The sequence below is a fragment of the Urocitellus parryii genome, chromosome 15, assembly GCF_045843805.1.
Source record: "Urocitellus parryii isolate mUroPar1 chromosome 15, mUroPar1.hap1, whole genome shotgun sequence".
Classification (NCBI taxonomy): domain Eukaryota; kingdom Metazoa; phylum Chordata; class Mammalia; order Rodentia; family Sciuridae; genus Urocitellus; species Urocitellus parryii.
Genome location: NC_135545.1, coordinates 10,720,872 through 10,747,386, shown reverse-complemented (window position 1 = coordinate 10,747,386; position 26,515 = coordinate 10,720,872). Strand labels below are relative to the sequence as shown.

At 38.1% G+C, this 26,515-nt stretch overlaps 1 protein-coding gene across 1 annotated transcript; it reads left to right on the top strand.

Annotated features, from left to right (window-relative positions):
- Window positions 1-7,693: 7,693 nt before the first annotated feature.
- Znf283 (zinc finger protein 283) lies at window positions 7,694-23,517 on the top strand. Its single transcript, XM_077793207.1, is given in 6 exon segments — window positions 7,694-8,021; window positions 10,168-10,267; window positions 14,397-14,483; window positions 15,208-15,334; window positions 21,001-22,629; window positions 22,632-23,517. Coding segments are annotated over 4 exon segments (1,836 nt in total). The 5' UTR covers window positions 7,694-8,021; window positions 10,168-10,267; window positions 14,397-14,474; the 3' UTR covers window positions 22,703-23,517.
- Window positions 23,518-26,515: the final 2,998 nt, after the last annotated feature.

The window sequence follows — 26,515 nt, the reverse complement described above, 5'->3', positions numbered from 1 at the left end:
AGATCAGAAGATCAAGGCTAGTCTGGAAACTTGGTGAGACCTTGTTTCAAAATAAAAACTAAAATAGGCTGGGGATGTACCTCAGTAGTAAAGTGCCCCCTGGGTTCAATCTCCCCCCAACCTCTAATAGAAACAAGTTTCCAAAGACCTCAGGCCCAGGTGAGGTCAAGAGGATCTGAAATGACAAGTAAATGACACATGACATGAACCCTAATTAAGCTCTTTCACAAAGTTGCCTAAACCTGGTGATAAGGATTTAAATTCTAAACTACTGATACTGTGTCACTGAAAGCTGGGTGTCTACTAAAAGTTTCTTTCTGTCAATGTAGTTATAGCTTGCCAGGAAAATGTTTTGTAAGTTTTCAAGTTTATTCTAATTTAAAAAATTATTTCTGCTCTTTTCTTTTTATTTATTTATTTATTTATTTGCGGAATTGAGGATGGAACCCAGGATGCCAATGCTTTACCACTGAGCTACATCCCCAGCCCTTATTTTTTTTTGAGACAGGATCTCACTAAATTGCTTAGGGCCTCACTAAATTGCTGAGGCTGGTCTTGAACTTATGATCCTCCTGCCTCAGTCTCCCGAGTTGCTGGGATTATGGCATGCACCATTGCGCTCAGCTGCTTCTTTGGTTTTCAAGCAATCGACTTCCTGTATTAACTTCTGAGTGAAAAAATTGAAATTATTTCTCATTCCTTCTTGGACCTTGAGTAATAAAGAGGTACATATCAGAGGTACAATCAGTGGCACCTTAGATTTGTTGAAGTATTGTAAATACATTGATTGCTAAAATACACTTCCTGACTTGTTCATTTATTTTAATATGGATGATGGTTTTAAAAATTATATTATTTAAACCTAAAAGAATGATGTAGGAGTCTTATTTTGGGGGAGGTGGATACCAGGGATTGAACTGAGGGGCACTTGGCCACTGAGCCACATCCCTACTAGCCCTATTTTGTATTTTATTTAGAGACAGGGTCTTGCTGAGTTGCACAGTGCCTCGCTGAGTTGCATAGTGCCTCGCTAAGTTGCTGAGGCTGGCTTTGAACTCACAATCCTCCTGCCTTAGCCTCCTGAACTGCTGGGATATAGGTGTGTGCCACTGTGCCCAGCAGGAGTCTTATTTAAAAGATGTAAATATTCAAAATATTAGATTTTTGTAGTTATCTAGTCACATTATTTAAAATTTATATGCCATCTTAAATATATAACAAGGCCTTTTGGTGGGGAAGTGAATGCAAGCTTACAAAGACCCCCGATAGAAGAAACCCAAACAATCGCCCATGGGATAAAGTTTCAACTTTAAACATGTTAGGACTGTGGGGTGTTGAAGCTAGATTAGTGTGATTCAGAGGACTAACTAGCAATTCTCCTGCCTTTGCCTCCTGAGTGCTGGGTCTATTAGCAGGTGCCACCACCCTGCTACAAATCTGTTATAACAGAACTTTCAGGTGATTCTGGTGCATGCTTAAGTGTGAGAACCACTGAACTGAAGTTTCTTGGCATTGCCAGATTCTTCTATTTCACCTCATCCTGATGCAACAATCCTGATTGGGAGGAAGAGTCGAAGAATTTGTGATCCTCCTGCTTCAGTTTCTTGGATAGCTGGGATTACAGGCATGTGCCATTGAGCCAGATAATTATATAGCAGCATGCTAATTATCTCCTTCAAGTGCAGTTGGGATTAATAATTAAGATGCACAGCCATTACTTCCTTGAATTTTTCTGGGTAACAATTGAGACAAATAAAGGTTTGATGTCCTCACAGTAAAATTCCAAGTTTTACTTTAGTATTTGGCCTCGGTATGAATTTTCACTATAAAACTCAGTAACTCAAGCCTCACTAGATCATATGGGCAGTGCTTTGTGCCATATGACTTGACTTCATCTGTAACTAACAACCCTTGCTTTGTTCCCCTTGATGTCAATGAAATAACACAATTCTGTTTCCTTCTTCTTAGTCTCTGTGGCTAGTTCCCACTTCTTCATTTCCTACTTTGCTAAAAAGTTTTGTGATAGAAATAATTGTTGAATGTTGTCAAATCCTAATTTTATTTATGGAATAATCATGATAATTTCCTTTAATCTATTTTGGTGAGTGACATATCTAGATTTCCTGATGTTAAACCAACCTTGCATTCCTAGAAAAACTTCAATTTGAATTTAGTTTTTTAGTTTTTCTTTTTTTTAAAGATTGCTTTTTAGAGCAGTTTTGGGTCCACAACCTAACTGAGCAGAAGGTACTGGGAGGATGCCCATAAACACCCTTGCCTCTGCACACACACAGCCAACCCAGTATCAACATCCTTCATCAGAGTGATAAATTTGTTACAATCAATGAATCAGCACAGACATTATTATTACCTAAACCACAGTTTACAGAATGTACATTCTATGGGTTTGGATAAGTGCATAATGCCATGTATCCACCATTATGACATCATATAGAGTAGTGGCACTGCCCAAGCAATCTTGTATGTTCTGCCTATTCATACCTCCCTCTCCCTCTAATCTTTGGCCACTGTGGATATTTTTATTTCCAGTTTTTCCTTTTCCAGAATGTCAAATGGTTGGTATCATATAGTATGTAGCCTTTTCAGATAGGTTTCTTTCTAGTAATACACATCGGAGGTTCCTCAGTGTCTTTTTAAGCTGTGATATCAGCTCATTTATTTTTAGTGCTGAATACTATTCCACTGCATGGATTTACCACAGTTTATTTTTTCCATTCCTCTACTTAAGGACGTCTTGGTTATTTTCAAGTTTTGGCAATTCTGTGGTGGTGGACACCTGAAATCTCAGTGAAAGGTTAATAAAATAGGTATTTGTCACTCCGTTTTTCTATATGCTTAACAAAACACTGTTGAAATCTTAAGAACTGTCACTCCGTTTTTCTATATGCTTAACAAAACACTGTTGAAATCTTAAGAACTGTTTGCTAATCTTGTTCCCAGAATGTGCTGTCCCCAACTGTGAACTGTTTGTTAATCTTGTTCCCAGAATGAGCTGTCCCCAACTGCCAAACTACAAAATGTAACTTCTCTCCTTGCCCTCTCCAAGGAAAGTATATAAGATCTGCTTAAGCTGTTCTCAGGGCTCTATCTCTCTTTGCTAAAGTGAGCTCTGAGCCCCAGCATGCTGGTCTCCAAATAAACCCTCCTGATGTTGCATAAGACAGTCTCTTGTGGTCTCTTCCTCCGACGTTTCGCCGGACCTTAACACCAGCAAACTGAGAGACTGAGGCAGGAAGACTACAAGTTCAGAGCTGTTAGGACCCACAGCAAAAATATTGATACAGGCACCTTTGGATTTTATGACTGCCAGCCAGCAATTCACATTCATATGGTAATTGGACTCATGCTGTCTAGCTGGGCCCATTTTCAGGACTCAGGTTACTCATGTCACTCTTGTAATGGGAGAGTTCCCATTGGTTGGGAAAGGATGGTAGGAGGGTGTTCCGGGGGAAGGGGAAACCCCCCGGCTCAGGTAGAACACACACGTGGCGGACCCACCTGTTAGGGGACACACACGGCCTCTCTCTAAATAAAACTTTGTCTCAGTTTGACTGGCTTGTGTTTTTGTGCCCAACCGGGTTGCAAGATTGCAAGCCCGTGCGTGCACTGACAGCTCAGCAGGGAATCGCTCAGCAGGGGTGCCGCAGGCAGTGCTCGGCAGCAGGAGCGGGACTCAGCCGGCCCGGGGCCGGCAGTTTGCGGCACAGAGCCAATCTGGGGACTTAGAAAGATTGTCTCAAAATAAATAAACAAACAAACAAATAAATAAATAAATGAAAAAGGCTTTGGGATGTGACTCGGTGGTGGAGCACCCCAGAGTTCAACACCCAGCACACACACACATCAAAAAAAACCCCAAAAAACAAAAAACAACTCAACTATGAATAAAAAATGCTATGAACATGCACATGTAGATTTGTGTGAACATGTTTTCAACTAATTGGGTAAATGTCAGAGAGTGCAACTCCTGGATTGTATGGAAGAGAATGCCTGGTTTGCAAGAAGTTGCCAAACTGTTTTCCAAAATGGCTGTACCCATTTTGCAATGCTAGCAGCAATGAGACTTCCTGTTGCTCCACATCCTTACCAGCATTTGGTGTTGTTAGTTTTTTGGGTTTTATCTATTCTGATAGATGTGATAATCTCATTTTACTTTTAAAACTCTCTAATGACTCATGCATGATATTGAGCATCTTTTCAAGTGCTTATTTGCTAAATTTGTATCTTTTGTGAGGTGTCTCTTTAGATCTGTTGTCTATTTTTAAGTCAGGTTTTAATTCTTATTGTTGAGTTCTTGGTAGATTTTGAATAATGGAACTTTTTTTGATATGTCATTTTTCCCAGCATGTGGCAAATCTTCTCATTCTCTTGACAGTGTCTTTAACCCAGAAACTTAATTTTAATGAACTCCAGATTTTTAATGTTTTCTTTTACAGATCTTGCCTTTGGTGTTGTATCTAAAAAACAATTGCCAGATCCAAGATCTTGCATTCAGATAGATTTTCTTTTCTGCAATATTCTAGTAATTTTTAGATTTTTGAATTTACATTTAGGTTTTGATCAATTTTGAGTCAATTTCTGTAAAGGTATAAGGTCTATATCTGGGTTCTTTTCTTTCTTGCATGTGGTTACCCAATCGTACCAGCATCATTTGTTGAAAGGACTACTTCTTCTTTTTTGTACTGCCTTTGCCCCTTTGTCAAAGATCAGTTGACTACTATATGAGTCAATTTCTGAGGTCTCTCTTCCATGGATCTATTTGCCTGTTCCTTTTTTATCTTTTGGCAGTGTTGGGGACTGAACCCAGAGCATCATGCATGCTAAGCAAATGCTCTACTACTGAGTATACCCCCATTTCCATTTGCCTATTCTCTTGCCAATACAACAACTTGACCTTGATTACTATAGTTTTATAGTGGGTGTTAAATAACTTAGTGTTGGTCCTATGATTTTTTTCCCTTCTTCTATATTGTGCTGACTATTCTGGGCCTTATGCTTCTCCATATAAATTTTAGAATCAGTTTGCCAGTATCCACAAAATTGCTGGAATTCTGACTGAGATTTCATTGAATCTAGAATCAAGTTGGAAGAACTGGCATTCTGACTATATTGAGTTTTTCTATCTGTGAACATGGAATTTCTCTCCACTTATTTGTTCTTTTTTGGTTCATTTTATAGGTCTTTTAGTTTCTCTCATAGATCTTGTACATATTTTGTCAGATTTATAACTAAGTATTTCATTTTGGAGAGACAATAATATTAAGATAGTATGTACTTAATTTCAAATTCCATGTTAACCTTATATGATAAAACTCAGTTATAATCTTTTATTAGTTTTAGGAGCTTCGTATGTTTTCCTTTTTGTGTGTGTGTGTGGGCATAACAGGGATTGAACTCAGAGGCACTCAGCTACTGAGCCACACCCCAGCCCTATTTTGTATTTTATTTAGAGACAGGGTCTCATTGAGTTGCTTATCACCTCGCTGTTCCTGATGCTGGCTTTGAACTCTTGATCCTACTACGTGTGTGTCACCACACCCAGACTCATCTGGTTTTATCTCCATTCTAGATAGAAAAAAGGAGACCATCAGACACATCAGAAGAAACTCAAATTTTTAGGGTCAAAATTGACAGCTGCAACAGAGAAATCAGGCCCTGCTTAGAAAATGGAAGTGACATTTTTGTATATTTAGAATGTAACAAAATGTGTTAATTATTACTTTATAAAAATAAGGCAAGTAGTTATCTGGTGAATTAATTATGTAGTCTCAGAAAGGTTCTTTGCCTTACCTGACCTATAATCTAGTACATCTGACTTCCTAATTCTGGCTGTCTTTACAAGTGGAAAGCTATTTTCTTAACCCAGGGCCCTCCAAACTTATCTGCTCAAGTCCCTTCAATATTATAGAAGAATGGGAGCCTACCTCAGCTACTCCATGACTTCATGTTACTTTGATTTCTTCTTTCTTTTTAAAAGTTATACTGATTTGCACTCTTTTCGGAAAACATCTTTGATTCATAATAAAATATCTAAATAATATCATATAAACTGCAAATCTTTTTCTGCATCTTAAACTTGATGCTACAGTAAGATGTAGCCGGGTACAGTGGCCCACGCCTGTAATCCCAGTGGCTCCAGAAGCCGAAACAGGAGGATCTCAAGTTCAAAGTCAGTTTCATTAATGGCAAGGCACTATGAAACTCAGTGAGACCCTGTCTCTAAGTAAAATACAAATTAGGGCTGGGGATGTGGCTCAGTGGTTGAGTGAACTCTTATTTCCTATGTGTGAGCATCCTTCTTTACTCTTTGTCCACTTTTGCACACTTCAGAGGGACTAGTTAGATTGGATCTTTTAAAAGGGCTAGGGTATAGTTCAGTTGGTAGAGTGCTTGCCTTACATCTGCAAGGTCCTGGGTTCAATCCCTAATGCCACCAAAAAAAAAAAAAAAAAAAGTTAACTGGGCTAGGGTCATAGCTCAGTGGTAGAGCACTTGCCGAGCATGTGTGAAGGACTGGGTTTGATTCTTGACACCACACCTAAATAAAGGTCCATTAAAAACTGAAAAAATTTTTTTAAATCGTAAAAACCAAACTATATTTTTTAGATAATGTAACTGCAGTTTATTACTGCTCACAATCATAACACACAACCACAATTTTCCACATAGTGGCCAATAGTCAGGTAATCAAATTCATACCAAATTAGATAATTTTGAACAGTTTTTTTTTTTTTTTTTTAAATCACAGCTGGACAGTGGTCCGTTTTTATAGTCACCATGGTATGCAGACCAAGAAATGTCTACTTAAAAAAAACATCTCACAGGGGCTGGTGTAGTGGCTCAGTGGTAGCGTGCTCGCCTAGCATGCATGAGGCACTGGGTTCGATCCTCAGCACCACATAAAAAATAAAGATATTGTGTCCACCTAAAACTAAAAACTAAATTAAAAAAATCTCACAAATACTGAAGTCATCTCTGGTTACAGATATTAACAGAAAGAATCTTACAGATCTCTTCAAGTCTCTCGGTCCCAGAGACCGTCGCACAAACCCCCAGTCATTGCATCCATTCACGACCCCGGTGTGACCTTCCACGATGTGATCTCTAACGCCAAAGGAAGCCGACTCACAAGGGCGGGAGCTCAGATGCTAACCCAGGAACGTAATTCCACACAGTGTCCCGACAGCGAATTCACCAGCTCAGGCCATGACACAGCCATCTGTTCAACCGCCAGGCACCGCGGCAGGTAATCTAAGGCCCCCAGGTAATCTCGAGGTCTCCCCCAGGCCATTCCCTTGGACTTCACTCAGTTCTAAGTCCCGGACGCCCTCATTCCCATCTCTACCCGCTCTGGACTCCAGAATGCCTTCCTCAGCCTTTGCTGGGAACATCTGGCTTCCCTCTCAACCACCTCAAAGACCACGGAGCCGTCAGGCTCGCCCGAACCCGGAACGACTCACCGGCACGACTCGGGGCAAGCGCTCTCTCACAAGCCAGCCGAGTTGCATGCCGGGAGCATTCCTGCCGCCCGCGCTCCAACTTCCGGGGGCACTCAGGCTGCGGACTACATTGCCCAGAAGTCTCCGGGGCATAGAGCTTTTGTGGGCGGGGTAAGTTTCCCTGCCGAGAACAAGTTTATGATCCAATTCCCAGCCTCCCAGGGTTTCCCGGTTCTAATTTCCCATAAGCCTCCATGTCCACACTAACCTCGGTCTCAGGGTCCCTTTCCAGTGTCCACAAGGTTCTCGGACTCTGCGTGCTGAGTCGGTCGCGTCCGAGGAAGTAAATCAGCGCCGGGTGACTGGGAGGGCTCAGCGAGCTGTGGCGGAGTCGGATCAGAACTGGCAGCGAGGATGCGGGTGACACTCGGGAGTTGCTGGAAGTAAAAAGGCCGGGACAGCTTGTCGTGTCCAGAGCCTCAAGCCTGCGTGCACGCGAGCAGCTGAGCTGGATGGTGTGTGACAGACGGCGTGACAGGGCTGAAAGGTGACTCCGTGATGGTGAGTGCGACAGGGTGTGATCTTATTCGAAGGTCTGGTTTACTTTGGCCACGTGCTCTAGGTAATCTTTAGGCTGTCTTTGAGCCTGTTACAGATAAATGACCACAAGAAAGTCTGAGTCCTTGAAAAGATTTCAGAAAAGAAGAATGAGACTTAGTTCTGCAGGTGACCACATGACAGGTTCCTGGAAAGATAGGATAGGGAAGTCCTGGAGGTAGGATCCTAAAAGAGGTGCCTCCAGGAGCTCTTTAGGTACCAGCTACATGTATCAGAGCTGCTTGCAAGCAGACCTCTATCCCGAGAATTGCTGTCAACTCAGAGATAAGACTCCAGTCTCCCTTTTAATTGTGTGGATGAAGGCAGTTGTGGCTCTAGAAGTTGTTTTGCTTTTATTTTTTCTTTTTGTGCTTGGAGAAATGCTAGTGTCTTATTATGATTCCTGATTTGTGACCAGTGTTGCCAGGTTCCTAAAAAGTACTGGAGGAGGAAGAAAGAATTTTTTGCATATTTAGAAATCAAGATTCAGGTGGATTTGCATTTTCTTTTCTTTTTCATATTATTACTTTTGCTTGATTAAAAGAACATTTACTGGGCTGGGGATGTGGCTCAAACGGTAGCGCCGGGCCAGGGTTCGATCCTCAGCACCACATACAAACAAAGATGTTGTGTCTGCCGAAAACTAAAAAATAAATATTAAAAAAATTCTCTGTCTCTCTATCTCTCTCTCTTAAAAAAAAAAAAAAGAACATTTACTTTACTTAGCTGGAAATATCTTGACTAGTATTGTTAGTCTGGGTCTCCCTTCTGGTCAGTTACCCATCATGTGCATACACACAGTCCCCTGATCTTTAGCCATCTGTTCAACTCTTTTAGTGAATTTTAACATTATAGAAATATACCTCCTGGAGATTCACGTTAGAGCTTCATTTTAGAATATGATTAGTTGATGAGATTAGTATTTGAATGGTACTATGTCCAAACTTAAAAAAAATCTTTTCCACAGTTATGATTTAAGGTAAGGCAAAGTAGGAGGGTTTTAAAGGAAGGCAAGATTTCAGCCAATAAGTGACAATATTATCTGTTTTTAGGAGTACAAACATGAAATTGAGCTTTGAGTATAGGGATTTATGGTTTGCACCAACAAGGGTAGGGACTTTCAAATAATCTGTAAGTAAAAATCTGTAATGTTGTCAAACATGAGTTGTTTCAGGTTCAGCTTTTGTGATTTGTGAGAGACATACTGTGTTGTGGGTAAGAGTAAGGATATGGATCCAGACTATCTGCAGTCAAATCCTGGCTCTGCCTGTTGTTAGCTGCATGGACTTCTGGACAATTGAGTCAGCTCTTATCTATTCACCTGTTTGGAGCATTTCTTGGAGCCCAGGTGACTGTGACTGACACGTCTACAAAATTCAGACAAAATAATGTCTACTGTATGAGTTTACTGAATATTGAAAGTTATGATTCTAGATCATTCTCCATCAACTTGTTATAGATCAAGAACAACAGAAATATGAAGTTGATCATGATGAGTGCTTGCAAGTTAAAAAAGTTACCAGATGCTCAAATGCTCTAAGACAGGAAATCTTACACTGAGGGTTTCTTATTCCATTGATAAGGTTCCTGGTGACCATAAACCTTTCAAAATTAAGACAAATTTTTTCTAAATATTTGTAAATGTATTTTTGTAAGTGGTAAAACATGTCTATAATTTCACGAGACTGTCAAATGTGTAAAAATATCTGGCTGCATTGGTCTGGAACAAAGACTCTGAGAGCTAAGAAGGACCATTCATAAAATTTGTGTCCTTTAATATGGAAATAGTTAAGTAAATTGCAGTATATCTGGTGATAAAATATTATGTACCTAGCAAAAATTATGTTTATAAATAATCAGTAAGAAGGAAAAATATAAATGATATAATATTAAGTAATCATTATAATCATGAATAAAAGTACTCAAGAATATAAGTTATATTTGAATATCATTCACTAAATCAGGGTTTTAAAAGACTATCTTTAATCTACTATATCCAAAAGTTATTTTAATTGGTAATCCAGTGAAAGTCAGAGGTATAGTCATATTTATTGAGCATCTATTGTGTACCAAATACTGTTTTGTTTATGTGCATATATTTTTTACACAGACTTTGAAGGTGGCTTACCTACTTCATGTTGATTGAAGAATTTTGACAGTGAACATATCATTGTATTGATGAGGGACAGCTACAGGACGCTCAAGAGCTGGTAGGTATAATTTGTTTCACTGATTTTCAGTGTTAGTGATGTTTTAGTTCCTTTAATGACTGAGTATGTACTTATTCTATCATTCAGTTTATTACATTTGGAAATGTCTTTATGTTTCTCATTATGGATTAATGAAAAAAATCAATAATCGAGGAGATAGAGTGAGAAAGAAGTTAAAATTATGTCTCTGGAGTTAATCATTCTTAATATTTTATTGTATTTTTATTCAAATCTTTTTTTCCTATGAGCTTATGTCTGGCAGAATAAAATCACAGTAATTGGTGAATAAATGAGTTGAAGGCTCTTTATATATTAGTTTAAAAAAGAAATCTAGCCCAGATGTGGCTTTTATCTTAACTATATAATAAAGAGAAAGAGAGGGACGGGGGAGGAGACATCAGTGATTCCTTTCTTATTTGAAAACCTTCAGGTACTTACAACACTTAGGATTATAGAAATACCATTTAAAAATGACCAGGCTCCTGAGTGTCTCCATGTGGTTTGGTATTTCTGTTTGGTCATTTCAATGTAGCCTTATATTATGGAGTCAGCTTCCTTCAGAACAGGCATTCCATTGAGAGCCCCTTAATGGGAATACTAGATAGAAGACGTGATTATCTTTAATCTACTGCATTGTTTATTAAAAAGTAATAATACACCAGGTGCAGTGGTGCATACCTGTAATCCCAGCAGCTCGGGAGGCTGAGACATGAGGATCATGAGTTCAAAGCCAGCCTCAGCAAAAAGCGAGGCACAAAGCAACTCAGTGAGTCCCTGTCTCTAAATAAAATACAAAACAGGGATGGGGTTGTGGCTCAGTGGTCAAGTGTCCCTGAGTTCAATCCCTGGTACCTCCCACCCTTCAAAAAACTAATAATTTGGGCTGAGGTTGTGGCTCAGTGGTAGAGTGCTTGCTTAGCATGTGCAGGATGCTGGGTTCGATCCTCGCACCACATTAAAATAAAATAAAAAAGTATTGTGTCCAACTACAACTAAAACAATATATATATATTTTTTAAAAGTAATAATTATGTGAAGAAGAAAAAATTAGTTACCAAGGCAACACAGATGTTTGGGAATTATTTTAAGGGTTACTTCCACATAAAATAGCAATAATCTCCAATATTAAGTTATTTTACAAAAATATGTTTTACTAAAAAATTTTCAAGGATAGATATTAATAACAGAAGGTAAGGTAAGAAGGACACAGTTGTAAATATTCAAGTAAACCCAAATGTGCATGGTAGAACAAGATTGAACCTTTGGTTAAGTTTTTACTTGACAACTAATCAGGTCTTATTTTATTTTATTTTATTGTGGTGCTGGGAATTGAACCTAGGAATAGGAACACAGGTTAGGCAAGTGCTCTACCACTGAGCCACATTTCCAGCCCCCAGGTTGTATTTCATGAGCCAGCTTTTTGATCTTCTGGGAGGAAGGTATATTTCCTGAGAACTTGTTTTGCTCCTATTATTATTGAGGAAGAATAGAATAGTGGGCTCAAGGCTGACCTTTAAAATTTTAATAAGCATTACAAAAAAAAAAAAAAAAAAACAGACCTGAGAAGCACACATTTTTACAGTAAGGAAAATGGAAATAGTGGTCTAAGTTCTCTTTTTTATTATAATGGGATAAGGGCTAGTAATATCTCTCATCTTTAATAATAATGGCTAAAGCTTGTATTTAAGCAATTATTGTATGCAATTCAGAATTTTGTATGGATTTTATGACTTAATCTTCAATGCGGCTATCTGTGGTAGACACTGTTCTCATCCCTCATTTATTGATGAGGAAACAGAGGTACATTGATAATTGGAAATTGGTAACCATCAAGCTCAGATTCATATTCTGAGAGTCTGACACCAGAGCCTTTATCTTCATTTCAACATATATATGTGACCAACATTATGCTACAAAGTGGCCTACCTCAATAAGGAATTGGTCATGCATGTCTTTCTTCATCAATTAATATTAGCCAGTATTATCATAACTAATGAGAGTATAAGGGGTCATAGTTATTAAGCCTTCAGCCTACTATTAAGATAGCTTCTAATTCTTGGGTTTCTGAAACTATTTTTGGTTGAATGACTTTGTATATATATATATATATATATATATCTTGAGTACTTCACTGGCTATTTCTTACAGTTACATTTCTAGAAGTGGAATTGTGGGTAAAAATTTGTCCCAATACAAGACCCTGTGATAGTAATACTTGGGAGCATAACATGCTTAGAATAAGTGTAAGACAGCTAGCAACAAAGGCCAATAGCAGTACAGGTGATCTGCCTTAGGAACTCACCAGAGGGTAACTGTAGGTAACACTGTTAGATCATAACCAACTTTATGGAGGCAAACAGAATTTTTCTGTAAGTCTTATACTTTTTTAATTTTTAGTCTACTGATGGTAGCTGCAAATTGAATCTACTAGGATCAACTAATTTAGCATTTACTAGAGACTGTCATGTCTAAGATAGGTTCAGATGTATAAACTGGTCTGTCAAGAAGACACAAAAGGAAACGGGATCAAGATCTTATCATTACATCTGTAACATTGTGTGGGGATCAGAAAATCAAAGATTGAATGATTTATCTCATATGTGGAAGCTAGAGAATGGGGTGGGGAGTGGGAATAAAAAAAGGGGATCTCGTGCAAAGAGAAGGGTGACCAATAGAGTAGAGGAAGGGGACAGAGAGGGAGGGAGGAGGAGAGGGTGTGGGGATGCACTGGGGAACTCAATCTATCAAATTATGCTATGTCCATGTACAAATATATTACAATGAATCCAGCTTATATATATAGTGATAATGTACTAATGAAAATAATAACAATAATCATAGAAGGAGATCAGTGGAGTAGAACAAGTGGGTCAGGGAGAGGCAGGAGAGGAGGGGAAGGGAAGGTACTAGGGAGGGAGATTGAGCAAATTATGTCATGTGCCTGTATCATGAATACTGTGGCATCATGAATCCCACTATTACGTGTAACTATAATGCATCAGTAAAATATAATAATTGTACATATTTAAAAAATATATATATATATTTTTTAGTTGTAGGTAAACATAATGTGTTTATTTTACTTTATGTGGTGCTGAGGATTGAACCCAGGGCCTTGCACATGCTAAACAAGTGCTCTACTGCTGAGCCACAGACCCTAATAATTGTACATATTAACCATGTGATGTTTCAATACATGTACACATTGTGCAATGTTTAAGCCAGATTAAACATAACATATTTTTGCGAAAAAGTGCAAATCTTTTCATGTTAGTGCCCTAGTTAAAAACAGCAACAACAAACCTTATTTGACCTCCCATTGTCTCTAGGACAAACCTTTTTTTTTTTTTTCTTTAATCAAAGGACATAGTTTATTAGATAAAAAAGATTGCTTGGAGAATTCAGCCACTTTTCTAGGCAGAACATGGGTATATGTGTAAATCATGGAGTTAATACAGTACATGACCAGGGTTACAACAATTAAGCATAATATCTAAACAAAAAGAATCTCATGATGACTATGAAAACATTATTAATATATAGATGTGTAACTTTCCAAATTGTTTTCATTTATTGACAATTTATTGTCTTTCTCTATTGATATATGTTTGTATTGTATAAATGTAATCATACTGTATATCCTATAACCTATTTTTTCTATTGACAGTCTATCTTGATTAGAAAATTTATCAGTTTCATATCATGAATGTTCTGGTATGCATCAAAAAGTCAACTTTTCGGCTCCTGAACAATTCCTTGTCCTCGCTGTTTAGCTCCTGAGTCTTGACTAACTTTTTTTAGTCCTGAGCCCATGAAGAAGGTTCTTGTTTGTATCACGAGGCCCCTTCTCAGCCTGGAGGGGTGGGAATGGTGGCAGGAAGATCTGCTCTGGGCAGGACTGAGTAGTCTAATTACAAGTCCAGATTAGCGTCCCTAGAACCAGGTGCTGCCGGAAACCTTCCTGCTGAAGAGCCTTGGGGGCTCTTTGGGACCAGAGTTTAGGTTCCATAAATAGCATGTGGCGTGTGGAGTAGAAGTAGTCATGAAGGAGATTAAAGCTTATGGCAGCTTACGTCAGGATGGGCTCACTTAGGCACAGCTGGTCTAACTCTTCCTTTTACTTCCCCAGTTGTGGCTTTTCTGGATCCTGTGCTTCACCAGTAGAGGAATCAATGGATCATTAATTAACTCTCACAATTCTAAAACCATGACTGATGTAAGTTGGTATTTTTCTCTTCTTGAAATATTCTGATTTTTTGGGTCACATGAATTTTTCCCTTGGTTACCCTAAAGCTTTCTACCTAACAGAACTCCAACCCTGAACCCACTTCTCAACCAGTCAAGATGGTGCTAAATAGCCCAGTGTCCGCCCTGAGTGCCTCTCCCTTTTCCAATTAGTGTCTTATTCATTGAATCTAATATTCAACATTTCCTGTGTGCTCAGTCATACATCTTAGATGTAATCTAACAGGATGATTTACTTGAGACTTGACAATAATTCTTAACTTAGTGGAAATCACTTTTCTAATACAGAGATTTAGAGTACATTTGTGAGTATGCTTGAAAATTTTTGTGAATTTTTTTTTTCATATTCCTTAAAAGGAAAAGATGGCTAGCACTTCACATTTATAAGGAATTTATAGGTTGTATGTACATGTATACACACACACTTTTTATTTAATAGAGGAGAAACTGTGATTATTTATATATTTCCAGATAGATCTAGATAGCTGAGTTATTTTACTGCATCCAGGAAGTTTTTTTTCTTCCTGCCATAAGAGGATCATTCTAGAATATTGACGTTCTGCTTTGGTTGCCCTGGTTTTCTTATTTTTCCCTAGCTCTATCAAAGGCTTCCAGACTTACTTGATTGATATATTTTCCCTTTCTTCACAGTTTATACCCTCATTTTCTAAGTAATGCGTGGGTTTTGGTTTTAGGAATTGGTGACATTCAGGGATGTGGCCATCGACTTCTCTCAGGAGGAGTGGGAGTACCTGGACCCGGCTCAGAGGGACTTGTACATGGATGTGATGTTGGAGAACTATAGTAACTGGGTGTCGCTGGGTAAGGTCAACTGCTTGAAATAATTTAGAATCTCTTCTCTGCAACATCACCTTTCTCCACAGGACATTATAGAGCTATCTTCAAAGAACACAGATGAATTCCAAGAATGTTTCAATACTTCGTTGGGTTAGAGATAGGTTCATTAAGCACCTTGATTGTCCTCATCCCGCAGTGAGCTTCACAACTTCCTCTGGCCTTCCCTGCAGTTGCCTCTCTTCTTCAATGACCAAGGGGCTTAGTTTGCATTGGAGGACATTCATTCCATACACCATGGTCAGAGAAACCAGGTCACATGCTGTATTTACTTCCAGACTCTCTGTAGATGTGGTCCTCGCTCCTCAAAGTGTGGTTCTTTTTTTTGAGGAACCATAAGAAAGCCAGAACAAAGTTAGTAAAGGAGAGAGGACCAAGAAATTCGTAAGGGAGATCAGTAGGAGCCAGATGATAGGGAGATGTGTTGGTTTTTTGTGAGAATTATAGATGGTTTTCTGAGCGCTTCGATGTCATGGTTTGGTTGGTGGGCATTAAGTTTTATCTTTTTGTGTGAACTCCTACGCAAATAGCATCAGCTTCTGGGGCTGGTCAGAATGCAGCATGTCAGGTCCTAACCCTGACCTGCCAACAGAATCTGCCTTTACATGAGATCTGCCCAGTTATCCTCACACATTCAGGTATGAAGTGCTGCTCTTGGTTATTTTCTGACCCACATGCAAGGAAAACAGCTAGAAAGAGAGACGTGATATACTCTGACTTTTGAGAGCCTCTGCACTTTATTTAGGGGCAGATTCAATGAATAGAATTCATTTAATAGTAAACACATTACTTACAAAAGATTTGAAGTTCAAAGTTCAAACTTATGAACTTTGCGTTGAACATTTTGTTAAATCCTAAAAATGTCTCATGAGATGTGTGGGTTTTCCTCTTAGAAAAATAACAATAATCATGTGCTAATATTAATAGCACTATACTTTACTATATACCAGGCTCTGTTCTAAGCAGTATAAATACATTATTTAACCCTTATAACAGCTTCAGGTACCATCTGTCCCCATTTTTGGTTGAGAATACAGAGGCACATACATTTGAAATGACTTGCCAAGGTCACAGAGGTGGTAGAAGTCAGTGGCAGGAATCGAACCTAGGAAGTCTGGCTCTAAGGTATATGTTCTCAACCACTGTCTATTTTCTCTAGAGGCAGAGCCTTGAATGAGTCTAAAACACAGTCATTTTCTCTTCTCTGAAGTACTTACCAGTATTGTATTTTACCAATATTGTAAACTTCACTAAATTTTTTGAGCTAAGAAAATGTCTACACCATAAGGCATTTATTTTCTTGCAAGCAGACACTCCGTTCCTAAGGCAGATATGACTACATTTATTAGAGAAAGGGAAGAGCCCTGGATGGTGTGGGAGGGAGGACAAGCAGGTGGAACCCAGGAGAGGCAAGGCAGGGCAGAGGCAGGGAACATCCTCTCAGGTCACAGAGAAGAAGGAGCACCTGGGATGGGGCTTGGGAAGTTCCCCGTGAAGGACCAAGACCCATGGAGTGAAGACCTGAGACTTAGGATGAAACAGAAATCTCAGTTTGAGCTACCAGAGGAATGTCACTTCTTTTTTCTCTTTCCACTGCAGAACCCAGGGCCTTGCACATGCTGGGTTAGAGATGGGCTTTAAAATTATTTAATTAAAGTAAATATGTAGATTTGCTGGGCAAGTGTTATTCCACTTAGCTGCACCCCCAGCCTAGAATATCATCTTCATCCCATTTACCTGTTTTTGTTTTCTTTTCATATTTCCTGCCTATTTCGATGAGGAAAGTATTCTATTTATACTGGTGCAACCATTTTACCTGTATGTTGAATTTAGTTGTGCGTCTAAGTGAGAAATGAAGATATGTATTCATTTATAAATTCTGCAAATATCGTATTGAGTACCCACTCTTAGCCAGGCATTGCATGGGACGCTATCAATACAGTTATGAACAGGATTGAGAACTTGTCCACTTTCATGCCATTTACCTTATAGTGAGTGGGGCAGGAACACAAATAAGTAAGCAATTAAATAAATACTATTCTGTAATTAGTCATGTTATTCAGGAAAGGTAAACAGTATAAAGGAATAGAAAGCAATGGGAATAATTTTGATAAGATGTTCAGGGAAAGCTTTTTTGAACAGAGACACAGTCTGGACTAGTAAAATATTCTGTCCTATCCTGTTCAAAAATAGCTTAGATGTGTGGTAGAAGGTAGCCAAAAACATGAAAATCGGTGTCTTGAAATCTAAAGTATACACAGAGGTGTGGCAAAGTTAAGTTTTTATTTTCTACATATACTGAAGAAAAGAACAGGAATTTCCTCTTACAGAGAGGACAGTTTATCCCAAGGTCGTTTTCATTTTGCCCTTAGTTCTTTTGTGTCATTTCATGCTTTTGTTACTCTTTTCGTACATGATGACATGGCATTTCTGATGCATTTAACCACACTAATATTGTCATAACATGCTGAATGACAATACTTACTTTTCCATCTTAAAATACAGTTGGCAGGGGCTGGGGTTGTGGCTCAGTGGTGGAGTGCTTGCCTCGAACATGTGAGGCATTGGGTTTGATCCTCAGCACCACGTAAAAATAAAAACAAATAAAATGAAAGTATTGTGTTCATCTACAACTAAAACTATTTTTAAAAATACAGTTAGCATATTAGTGTTTTGTAAGATGATGTGTGGCATCATTGATCTTCACCATTGATGTTGATGTTTGAGTTTAGTTGAGTGAAAATGTGTTTTAAAATAGTCAAGAAATAAATAAACTTAACTGAACTATAACTTAAAAGTATTTGCTCTGTTTTATGAATAGCTTCTTAGGAAATAATTATGTCCAAAAATTATTTACTGTCAAGATCATTGTCACTGAGTGTGTTAGAGAACTTATAATTTATTTATTTATTTATTTAGTTTGTTTTTGGTGCCAGGGAGTGAACCCAGGGGTGTTTAACCACTGAACCACATCCCAGCCCTTTTTGTTGTTTGAGACAGGGTCTCACTAAGTTACCCAGGGCCTTGCTAAGTTAATGAGGTCGGTTTTGAACTTGTCATATTTAGGCCTCAGCTTCCTGAGCTGCTGGAATAAAAAGCATGTACCACCAGGCTTGGCTTTAAAATTATTTAATTAAAGTAAATATGTAGACTTGCATAATTTGCAGCATTATCTGACATTATCAGAATCAATCCTTTCATGCAAATCTGGCTTAATTTAAATAAATATAAATTTAATTGAGCATGCATTTTTGTCATTGTAAATATTTATGAAAACAACATTAGCTTCATCTCAGAGTTTGGCAAAGAATGGTCCTGGAAGCCCAAACCACCTGTTTTTGTAATTCAAGGGGAATTGGGATATGCCATACCTATTTATGTTTATATAACATCTTTGGCTGCTTTCTTGGTAAGAGGGTAGAGTTCAGTAGTTGGGACTGTATGGTCTTTTATAGAAAAAGTCTGCCAAACTCTACTTATCTAATGAGTACAACATATATAGAAAAATCTACATAGCACAAAAACTTTTGAAGTTGTTTTACAAACTTTGTAAACCTAATAGCAGTGCTTTTCGTTTTATCTTATAAATAGAACTATTACTTTAACTGGGAATCAAACTCTTTTTCCTTAGATATAGCTCTAGCAAGCACCAAAGATTTTCTTGAAGATCTATAACACTTTAAACACTGGGAGTTAATTTTTTCTGTCTTAAAAAATTGTTTCAAGTTGGGCCATGGCTCCAGCACCTGGTCCAAAAAGAGGGCCTAGGACACATCTCTGTCCCTTCTGCTACCCTGTGCTCCCTGCCATTCCTCTGTTATCTGCATAGCTGCAGGCACCACTGGGGACTACATAGGTAAAGTCTCAGCATGTAAAGGCACAGATGTGGACACCTGCCACCAGACTGACTAGGAAGAGGCCAACAGCACCTGTTATATCTGGCTTTTCCCCAAGGCCATTATATCGACAGTAGGGGATTGGGAAGGGCAGACGTGAACCCTGGGAACACTCTAGTGCACTGGGGAGAAAGAAGGGCTCAAGCTTGAGGCCCAAATCTTTTGTGTCCCTTTGTCTTTCTCAGTCTCCGTTGTGTCTAGGAGATGGTGAACTGGTTGGGTTCTAGTGGATCCCAGCCAGATTACCTGAGGATTGTCTTCCCACCCACCTTCCATCATGACTGGGTTCTGATGATTGCCCTACCTGAGGGTTCACAATCCCAGTTTTGCAGAATGAAAGTCAATAATATTGATGCAATGGCAATAAATAAAATTTTAAAATTAAAAATAAATAAAATAAAATAATTGTTGAATTATATTTTTCAAAGTTTATTTAAGCACTTGTTGGTCTCTATAAATGTAGCTCCTTAGATTTTAAAAATTTAAAAAATTTTCTCCTTTGTATTCTAGAGGCTATATGGAATTGAAGAAGCATGTTAAAATTTAAAATCTGCTAAAAATGGCTACTGTAGTTCTAAATCATCCTGAATGAAAGGCTGCCACTTTGTTGGATATGCCTGGGAGTTAAGAAAAATAGTGCATATACATATAAAATGCTGAATGCCCTAAAGTTGTCGTTTTGTGCTTGCAGATATTTTATTTAAATCAGAGCATATACAAAGGCATTATTTCTATGCTTTGAGGAGATACCAGTGATGTAAAGACTGATGAAGAGGCCTGGGGTTGTAGCTCCATGGTAGAGCACTTGCCTAGCATGTGCGAGGCCCTGGGTTCGATCCTCAGCACCACATAAAAATAAATAAATAAATGGTATTGTGTCCATCTACCCAAAAAAAAAAAAGACCAATGAAGAATGTTTTGCCAACTATATGGTCAGGGCAGTCTAGCAGTGTGGTAAATCACTAGATTGTGATCTTGCCATGGAATAGGGTGTGGCTCAAATTTTGATTACCTGTGGGATTCATTACAAAATTACAGACACCAAAATCCACAGTCAATGACTCAAGCCAAGTATAAGGTATAGAAAGTGACACAATGATTTCCTGTGAATCAGCTACATTGGGCTCTATGACCCAGTATGCATATAAGCCAATTAGAAAATAGAGATCATTCCTTATCTCCTAATAAATTCCACACAAATAATCAAACAGTATATCAGGTTTGGAAATACAGACAACAAACTCTGGAGTGAATAAAGTCTTTCAGGACATTTTGGCAAGAGGAAAACAAAAGGAAAACAAAACAATCTAGATGTTACAGAAAACTTCGACCAGGTTATACAAACATAATCAGCTGAAGTTCCTAATAGTAAGAATTTGATCACCATTAATATTCATGCCTAGCAAGGGACATTGGATAACCACACCCTGGAACATAAGGGCTTGACTAATGGAAGCTCACATTTTGGTTTAAGAGACTCTCTGCATGGCTTCTCAATGTGATCTCTGAATTCTCCCCGAAACTATCAGATCATTAAGATCACAAGAGCTGAAAAATAAAAGTAATTTGTTTAAAAGGGGATAACTTTGATGCTCAGGAGTAAGTTCAGTAAATCTCCTAATCCAGTTTACTTATGGTAAGTATTATCTTAAATCCCTCCCAAACCCCCTTCTGCACTATAGAAGTTTTTGTTTTTCTGGTAAAGGAAATAAGGAAATGTGTTTTTTTTCCTTTCAGATTTGGACTCAACATTTGAGACCAAAAGTATATTTTCAAAAAAGGACATTTTTGAAATAAAATTTTCCCGCTGGGATACAAAGGAAGAAAGTAAAACCCTGGGCCTTGAGGCATCCATTTTCAGAAATAATTGGAAGTGCAAAAACAAATTTGAAGGACTACAGAAACATCAAGAGGGATACTTAAGTCAAATGATTATCAGCTATGAAAAAATACCCACATACAGAAAAAATAAATCTCTTATTCAACAGGAAAGAATTCATGATAGAGAGAAACCATGTGTTTGTAAGGAATGTGGAAAGACTTGTAGTTATGGCTCAAAACTTGTTCAACATGAGAGAACTCATATAACTGAAAAACGCTTTGAATGTAAAAAATGCGGGGAAAACTTTTTTAGTGCCTATCAACTGAGTGTGCATCAGAGATTTCATACTGGTGAGAAACCCTATGAATGTAAAGAATGTGGCAAGACCTTCAGTTGGGGATCCAGCCTTATTAAACATGAGAGAATCCATACTGGGGAGAAGCCCTATGAATGTAAAGAATGTGGGAAAGCCTTCAGTCGTGGCTATCACCTTACTCAACATCAGAAAATTCATATTGGTGTGAAGTCTTATGAATGTAAGGAGTGTGGGAAGGCGTTTTTTTGGGGTTCAAGCCTTGCTAAACATGAGATAATTCATACAGGTGAGAAACCTTATAAATGTAAAGAATGTGGGAAGGCCTTCAGCCGTGGCTATCAACTAACTCAGCATCAGAAAATCCATACTGGTAAGAAACCTTATGAATGCAAGGTTTGTGGAAAGGCTTTTTGTTGGGGTTATCAGCTCACTCGACATCAAATATTTCACACTGGTAAGAAACCCTACCAATGTAATGAATGTGGGAAGACCTTTAATTGTGGATCAAGTCTTGTTCAACATGAGAGAATCCATACAGGTGAGAAGCCTTATGAATGCAAAGAATGTGGGAAAGCCTTCAGTCGTGGTTATCGTCTTACTCAACATCAGAAGATCCATACTGGTGAGAAACCTTTCAAATGTAAGGAATGTGGAAAGGCCTTTAGTTGGGGTTCAAGTCTTGTTAAACATGAGAGAGTCCATACTGGTGAGAAATCCTATGTATGTAGAGAATGTGGGAAAGCCTTTGGTAGCAGGTATCAGCTTACTCAACATCAGATATTTCATACTGGCAAGAAGCCCTACCACTGTAAGGAATGTGGGAAGACCTTTAACTGTGGATCAAGTCTTGTTCAACATGAGAGAATTCATACTGGTGAGAAGCCTTATCGGTGCAAAGAATGTGGGAAAGCCTTCAGTCGTGGCTATCATCTTACTCAACATCAGAGGATCCATACTGGTGAGAAACCTTTTGAATGTAAGGAATGTGGAAAGGCCTTTAGCTGGGGTTCAAGTCTTGTTAAACATGAGAGAGTCCATACTGGTGAGAAATCCTATGAATGTAAAAAATGTGGGAAAGCCTTTGGTAGTGGCTATCAACTTCATGTTCATGAACAATTTCATTCCAGTGAGAAACTTTATCAACATGAGGAATTTGGGGAGACCTTTACTCATAGCGCAAACTTGGATCAACTTGAGAGAACTCATGGTAACAACAAACCCTGTAGATATAAAGATGTGGAGAGGCCTTTATATGGACAACTCACTCAGACAAGAAAATTGATACTGGAGAAACCTTGTAATTGAAAAGATATGAGAGAACTTGTTAAACATGTTCAAGTCTTGTTAAACATGAGAGAGTCCATACTGGTGAGAAATCCTATGTATGTAGAGAATGTGGGAAAGCCTTTGGTAGCGGATATCAGCTTACTCAACATCAGATATTTCATACTGGACAGCTTAACATGAGCAGAGAGCTTATTCTAAAGAAACCATATGAAAGAAACCATATGAATGTATGCCAGGCAATGGTGGCACATGCCTGTAATCCCAACTACTCAGGAGGCTGAGGCAGGAGGAACTCAAATTGAAGGCCAGCCTGGGTACTTTGGTAAGACCCTACCTGAAACTAAAAAATAAAAAGGACTGGGGTTGTAGCTCAATGGTAGAGCACCCCTGGGTTCATTCAATTTTTTGAATGATATAGCAGGAAAACAGAAAAAGAAGCTCTGTGAATGTAAGGAATATGCAAAAGCTTTTCCTTATGTGTATAGACAGTTTACTTGTCATCAGCAGATACATACTAGTGAGAAATATTTTGAATATAAAGAATATGAGAAGACATTTAGATTTTTGTGTGATCTTAATGAACATCAATTTATACTGATGTGAAACCATTTCCATGTATGATGTGAAGATCTTTATTCATGGCACAAAGTCTAGTCAACATCAGAGTTAAACAAGTTAGAAGCCGGATGAGGTGGCACATGCCTGTAATCCTAGTGGCTTGGGAGGCTGAGGCAGAAGGATCACAAGTTCAAAGCCAGCCTCAGCAAAAGCAAGCCACTCAGTGAGACCCTGTCTCTAAATACAAAATATGGGGATGTGGCTCAGTGGTCAAGTGCCCCTGAGTTCAATTCCAGGTACAAAAAAAAAAAAAATGTTAGAAATACTTTAAAATGGTAAGGAATCTGGGAAGGATCTGAATTTAATTCAGTTCTTGCTTTCAGAGAATTCATACTGCTATGAAATATACTGTATGACTGTAAGGAATGTGGGAAGGCATACAGACATGGTTAATATTATAGAATACATCAGAAACTTCATCCAAATGAGAAACTCTTTGAATTAAAACTGTAGGAAGGGTATCACTTGTTCATTCACCACCTAGTATTCTACACATCTGCAATTTCAATCATTACGTTTGACACAAAGTAAAAACTTGAGTGTTATAATAGGATCCATCCTTCCTGATCAGTTAGTAGTCTACCCCCACCCATGCCATCCCCAAGGTACATATTTGTATGTTAACCAGAAGATGTGGAGATGGTGTCTTATTATAGCACTGAAAGGATGTCTCAAGAATGCTAATACCTGGGGCTGGGGATGTGGCTCAAGCGGTAGCGCGCTCGCCTGGTATGCGTGCGACCTGGGTTCGATCCTCAGCACCACATACCAACAAAGATGTTGTGTCTGCCGAGAACTAAAAAATAAATATTAAAAATTCTTTCTCTCTCTCTCTCCTCTCTCACTCTCTCTTTAAAAAAAAAAAAAAAGAATGCTAATACTTGACAAAGAAGGGATTCTTTCACTAAAGAGGTTTATGAAGTAGCATCTACAAAAACTCTTCAGGAAAAATTTAAAAAGAACTGGTGAGTATTCTGGTGAAGAAAATTGTTCAGTTTTTTTTTTTTTTTTTTTTTTTAGGTGGACACAATATTTTTGTTTTATTTTTATGTGGTGCTGAGAATCGAACCCAGTGCCTCACACATGCCAGGCGAGCACGCTACCACTTGAGCTACATCCCCAGCCCCTCAAGTTTGTTTAAACTGGTGTATACCAAACTTGACCATGGAAATACTGATTCTTATTAACTATATCAGGAAATGCTATCATAACCAAAATAGGCTCTTAAAGTTAGAAATTTCAGCCACCAAGTCTAGATGTTAGCTTTGATGGACTGGCATCCTCATGCTTTCAAAATGGCTGCTTTCTGCTAATGTTTTCTCTTATTTGTGAATAAAAATGTTTCTTACAGGGGCTGGGGTTGTGGCTCAGCAGTAGAGCGCTGGCCTAGCATGTGTGAGGCCCTGGGTTTGATCCTCAGCACCACATAAAAATAAATAAAACAAAGGTATTGTGTCCAATTACAACTAAAAAATACTTAAAAAGAAATGTTTCTTACATCTAGGTAGGATTGGCTCCTGAGTTTTATCAAAAGCCATTTCATCTCTTCCTATACTTGTGTAATATTTGTTAATCTGATAAGTTATAATGACATTATTTAACTCTTTCCTCATTCCTGCATATACCCAGATTAGTCATTGTATATTATTCTGATGCATTACTTGATGTCATTTGCTTCTATTTTATTTAGGATTTTGTATCTCACAAGTGAGGTTGCATTAATGGTTTTCATTTTTGTTGCCTTTTTTTTTTGTTTAGTTTGGAATTGCAGTTACCTGTTCTTTAAATTATATGATCATTGGGTTGTTTTCCTTTGAAAAAGAGAGTCTTAATCTCTTGTCTAGTTTCATTTGTTGCCTTTTTGTTTTGTCCTTTTTTTTTTTGAGTATCCAACACAATTCCTTGTCGGAGGCTTCCTAGAGATGTAGTACCAGCTAAGACCCACACAAAAGAAGCATCCTGATGTGGCCTCTCATGGAAAATCCTTCATTATATGATCTTGAAAATACTAGATTGGGAAGTCAGAGCTCCTTATGGATCTGTTATGATCACCCTTGCATGTGTTCTTTGGAGCACATAAAGAAACATTTATATATATATATATATATATATATATATATATATATATATATATATTAGATGTTGAGAGACCTTTATTTTGTTCATTTATTTATATGTGGTGTTGAGAATTGAGCCCAGTGCCTCATGCATCCTAGGCAAGTGATCTACCACTGAGCCACAACTCCAGCCCAAAGAAACATTTCTTGCTATGAAGATTGGGAGTGGAATTTCTGGGATTGGGTTGTGAATATCCCTGTGTTGAACTTTAATAGCTGAATCCTACTAAAGTTTAAATCCTTCTAAACAGATTTCCAAACAAATGTGCTGACTGACACACTGTGACCAGCACTGTGTGAATATTCTTTTGTCACATCTGGTGAGTACTTGACATCATCAATTTAAAGAAAATATATATATATATATTTTTTTGCTATATATTCTGGTTGGAATATATAGTGGAATCTCATAGTGAAAACTGGTTTAAATTTGTATTTTTCATTGGTTATTCTACTATTCTTGCAATCTTTCTCCATTCTTTGCTCTAGCATTATCTAGTATCATGCAACATCTGTAAAATTTGTAGAACAACACTTAACATTTAGGTCGTGTGTGTGTGTGTGTGTGTGTGTGTGTGTGTGTGTGTGTTTTCATCTCCTATTAGTGAATTGGTTTTGATTGCTGTGGTAGAATCAGTCTTATATTTCCATCTCTATCTCCCAGTATGAACTACGACCCTATTTGTTTGAGTTAGTTAGGATACACTCAGTAGGAATTAAAATATCAGTGATAGAGCAATGAGAAAGTACCTTAAATCATATAACAAGTTTTTAGAAGGTCATTGAGCTCCAGAGATTTTTTTGGTTTGTAGCAAGTTCAAAGTCAGCCTTAGCAACTTAGTGAGGACCTAAGCAACTTAGTCAGACCTTGTCTCAAAAAAAAAAAAAAAAAAAAGAAAAAGAAAGAAAGAAAAAAGAAATTAAAAATCTGCTCACCTCCACCCTTCAGTTGGACTCACTGTCTGACCAGCTGAGGCAAACCTGACCTTCACCAACCAGGGCTGTCTTTTGCTCTTAGCTTCATGGGACCTCTGCTTTCCCATTTGCTAGGAGAAAGTGATTAATTTAAGAAAAAGCCCAGCTCTTGAAGTA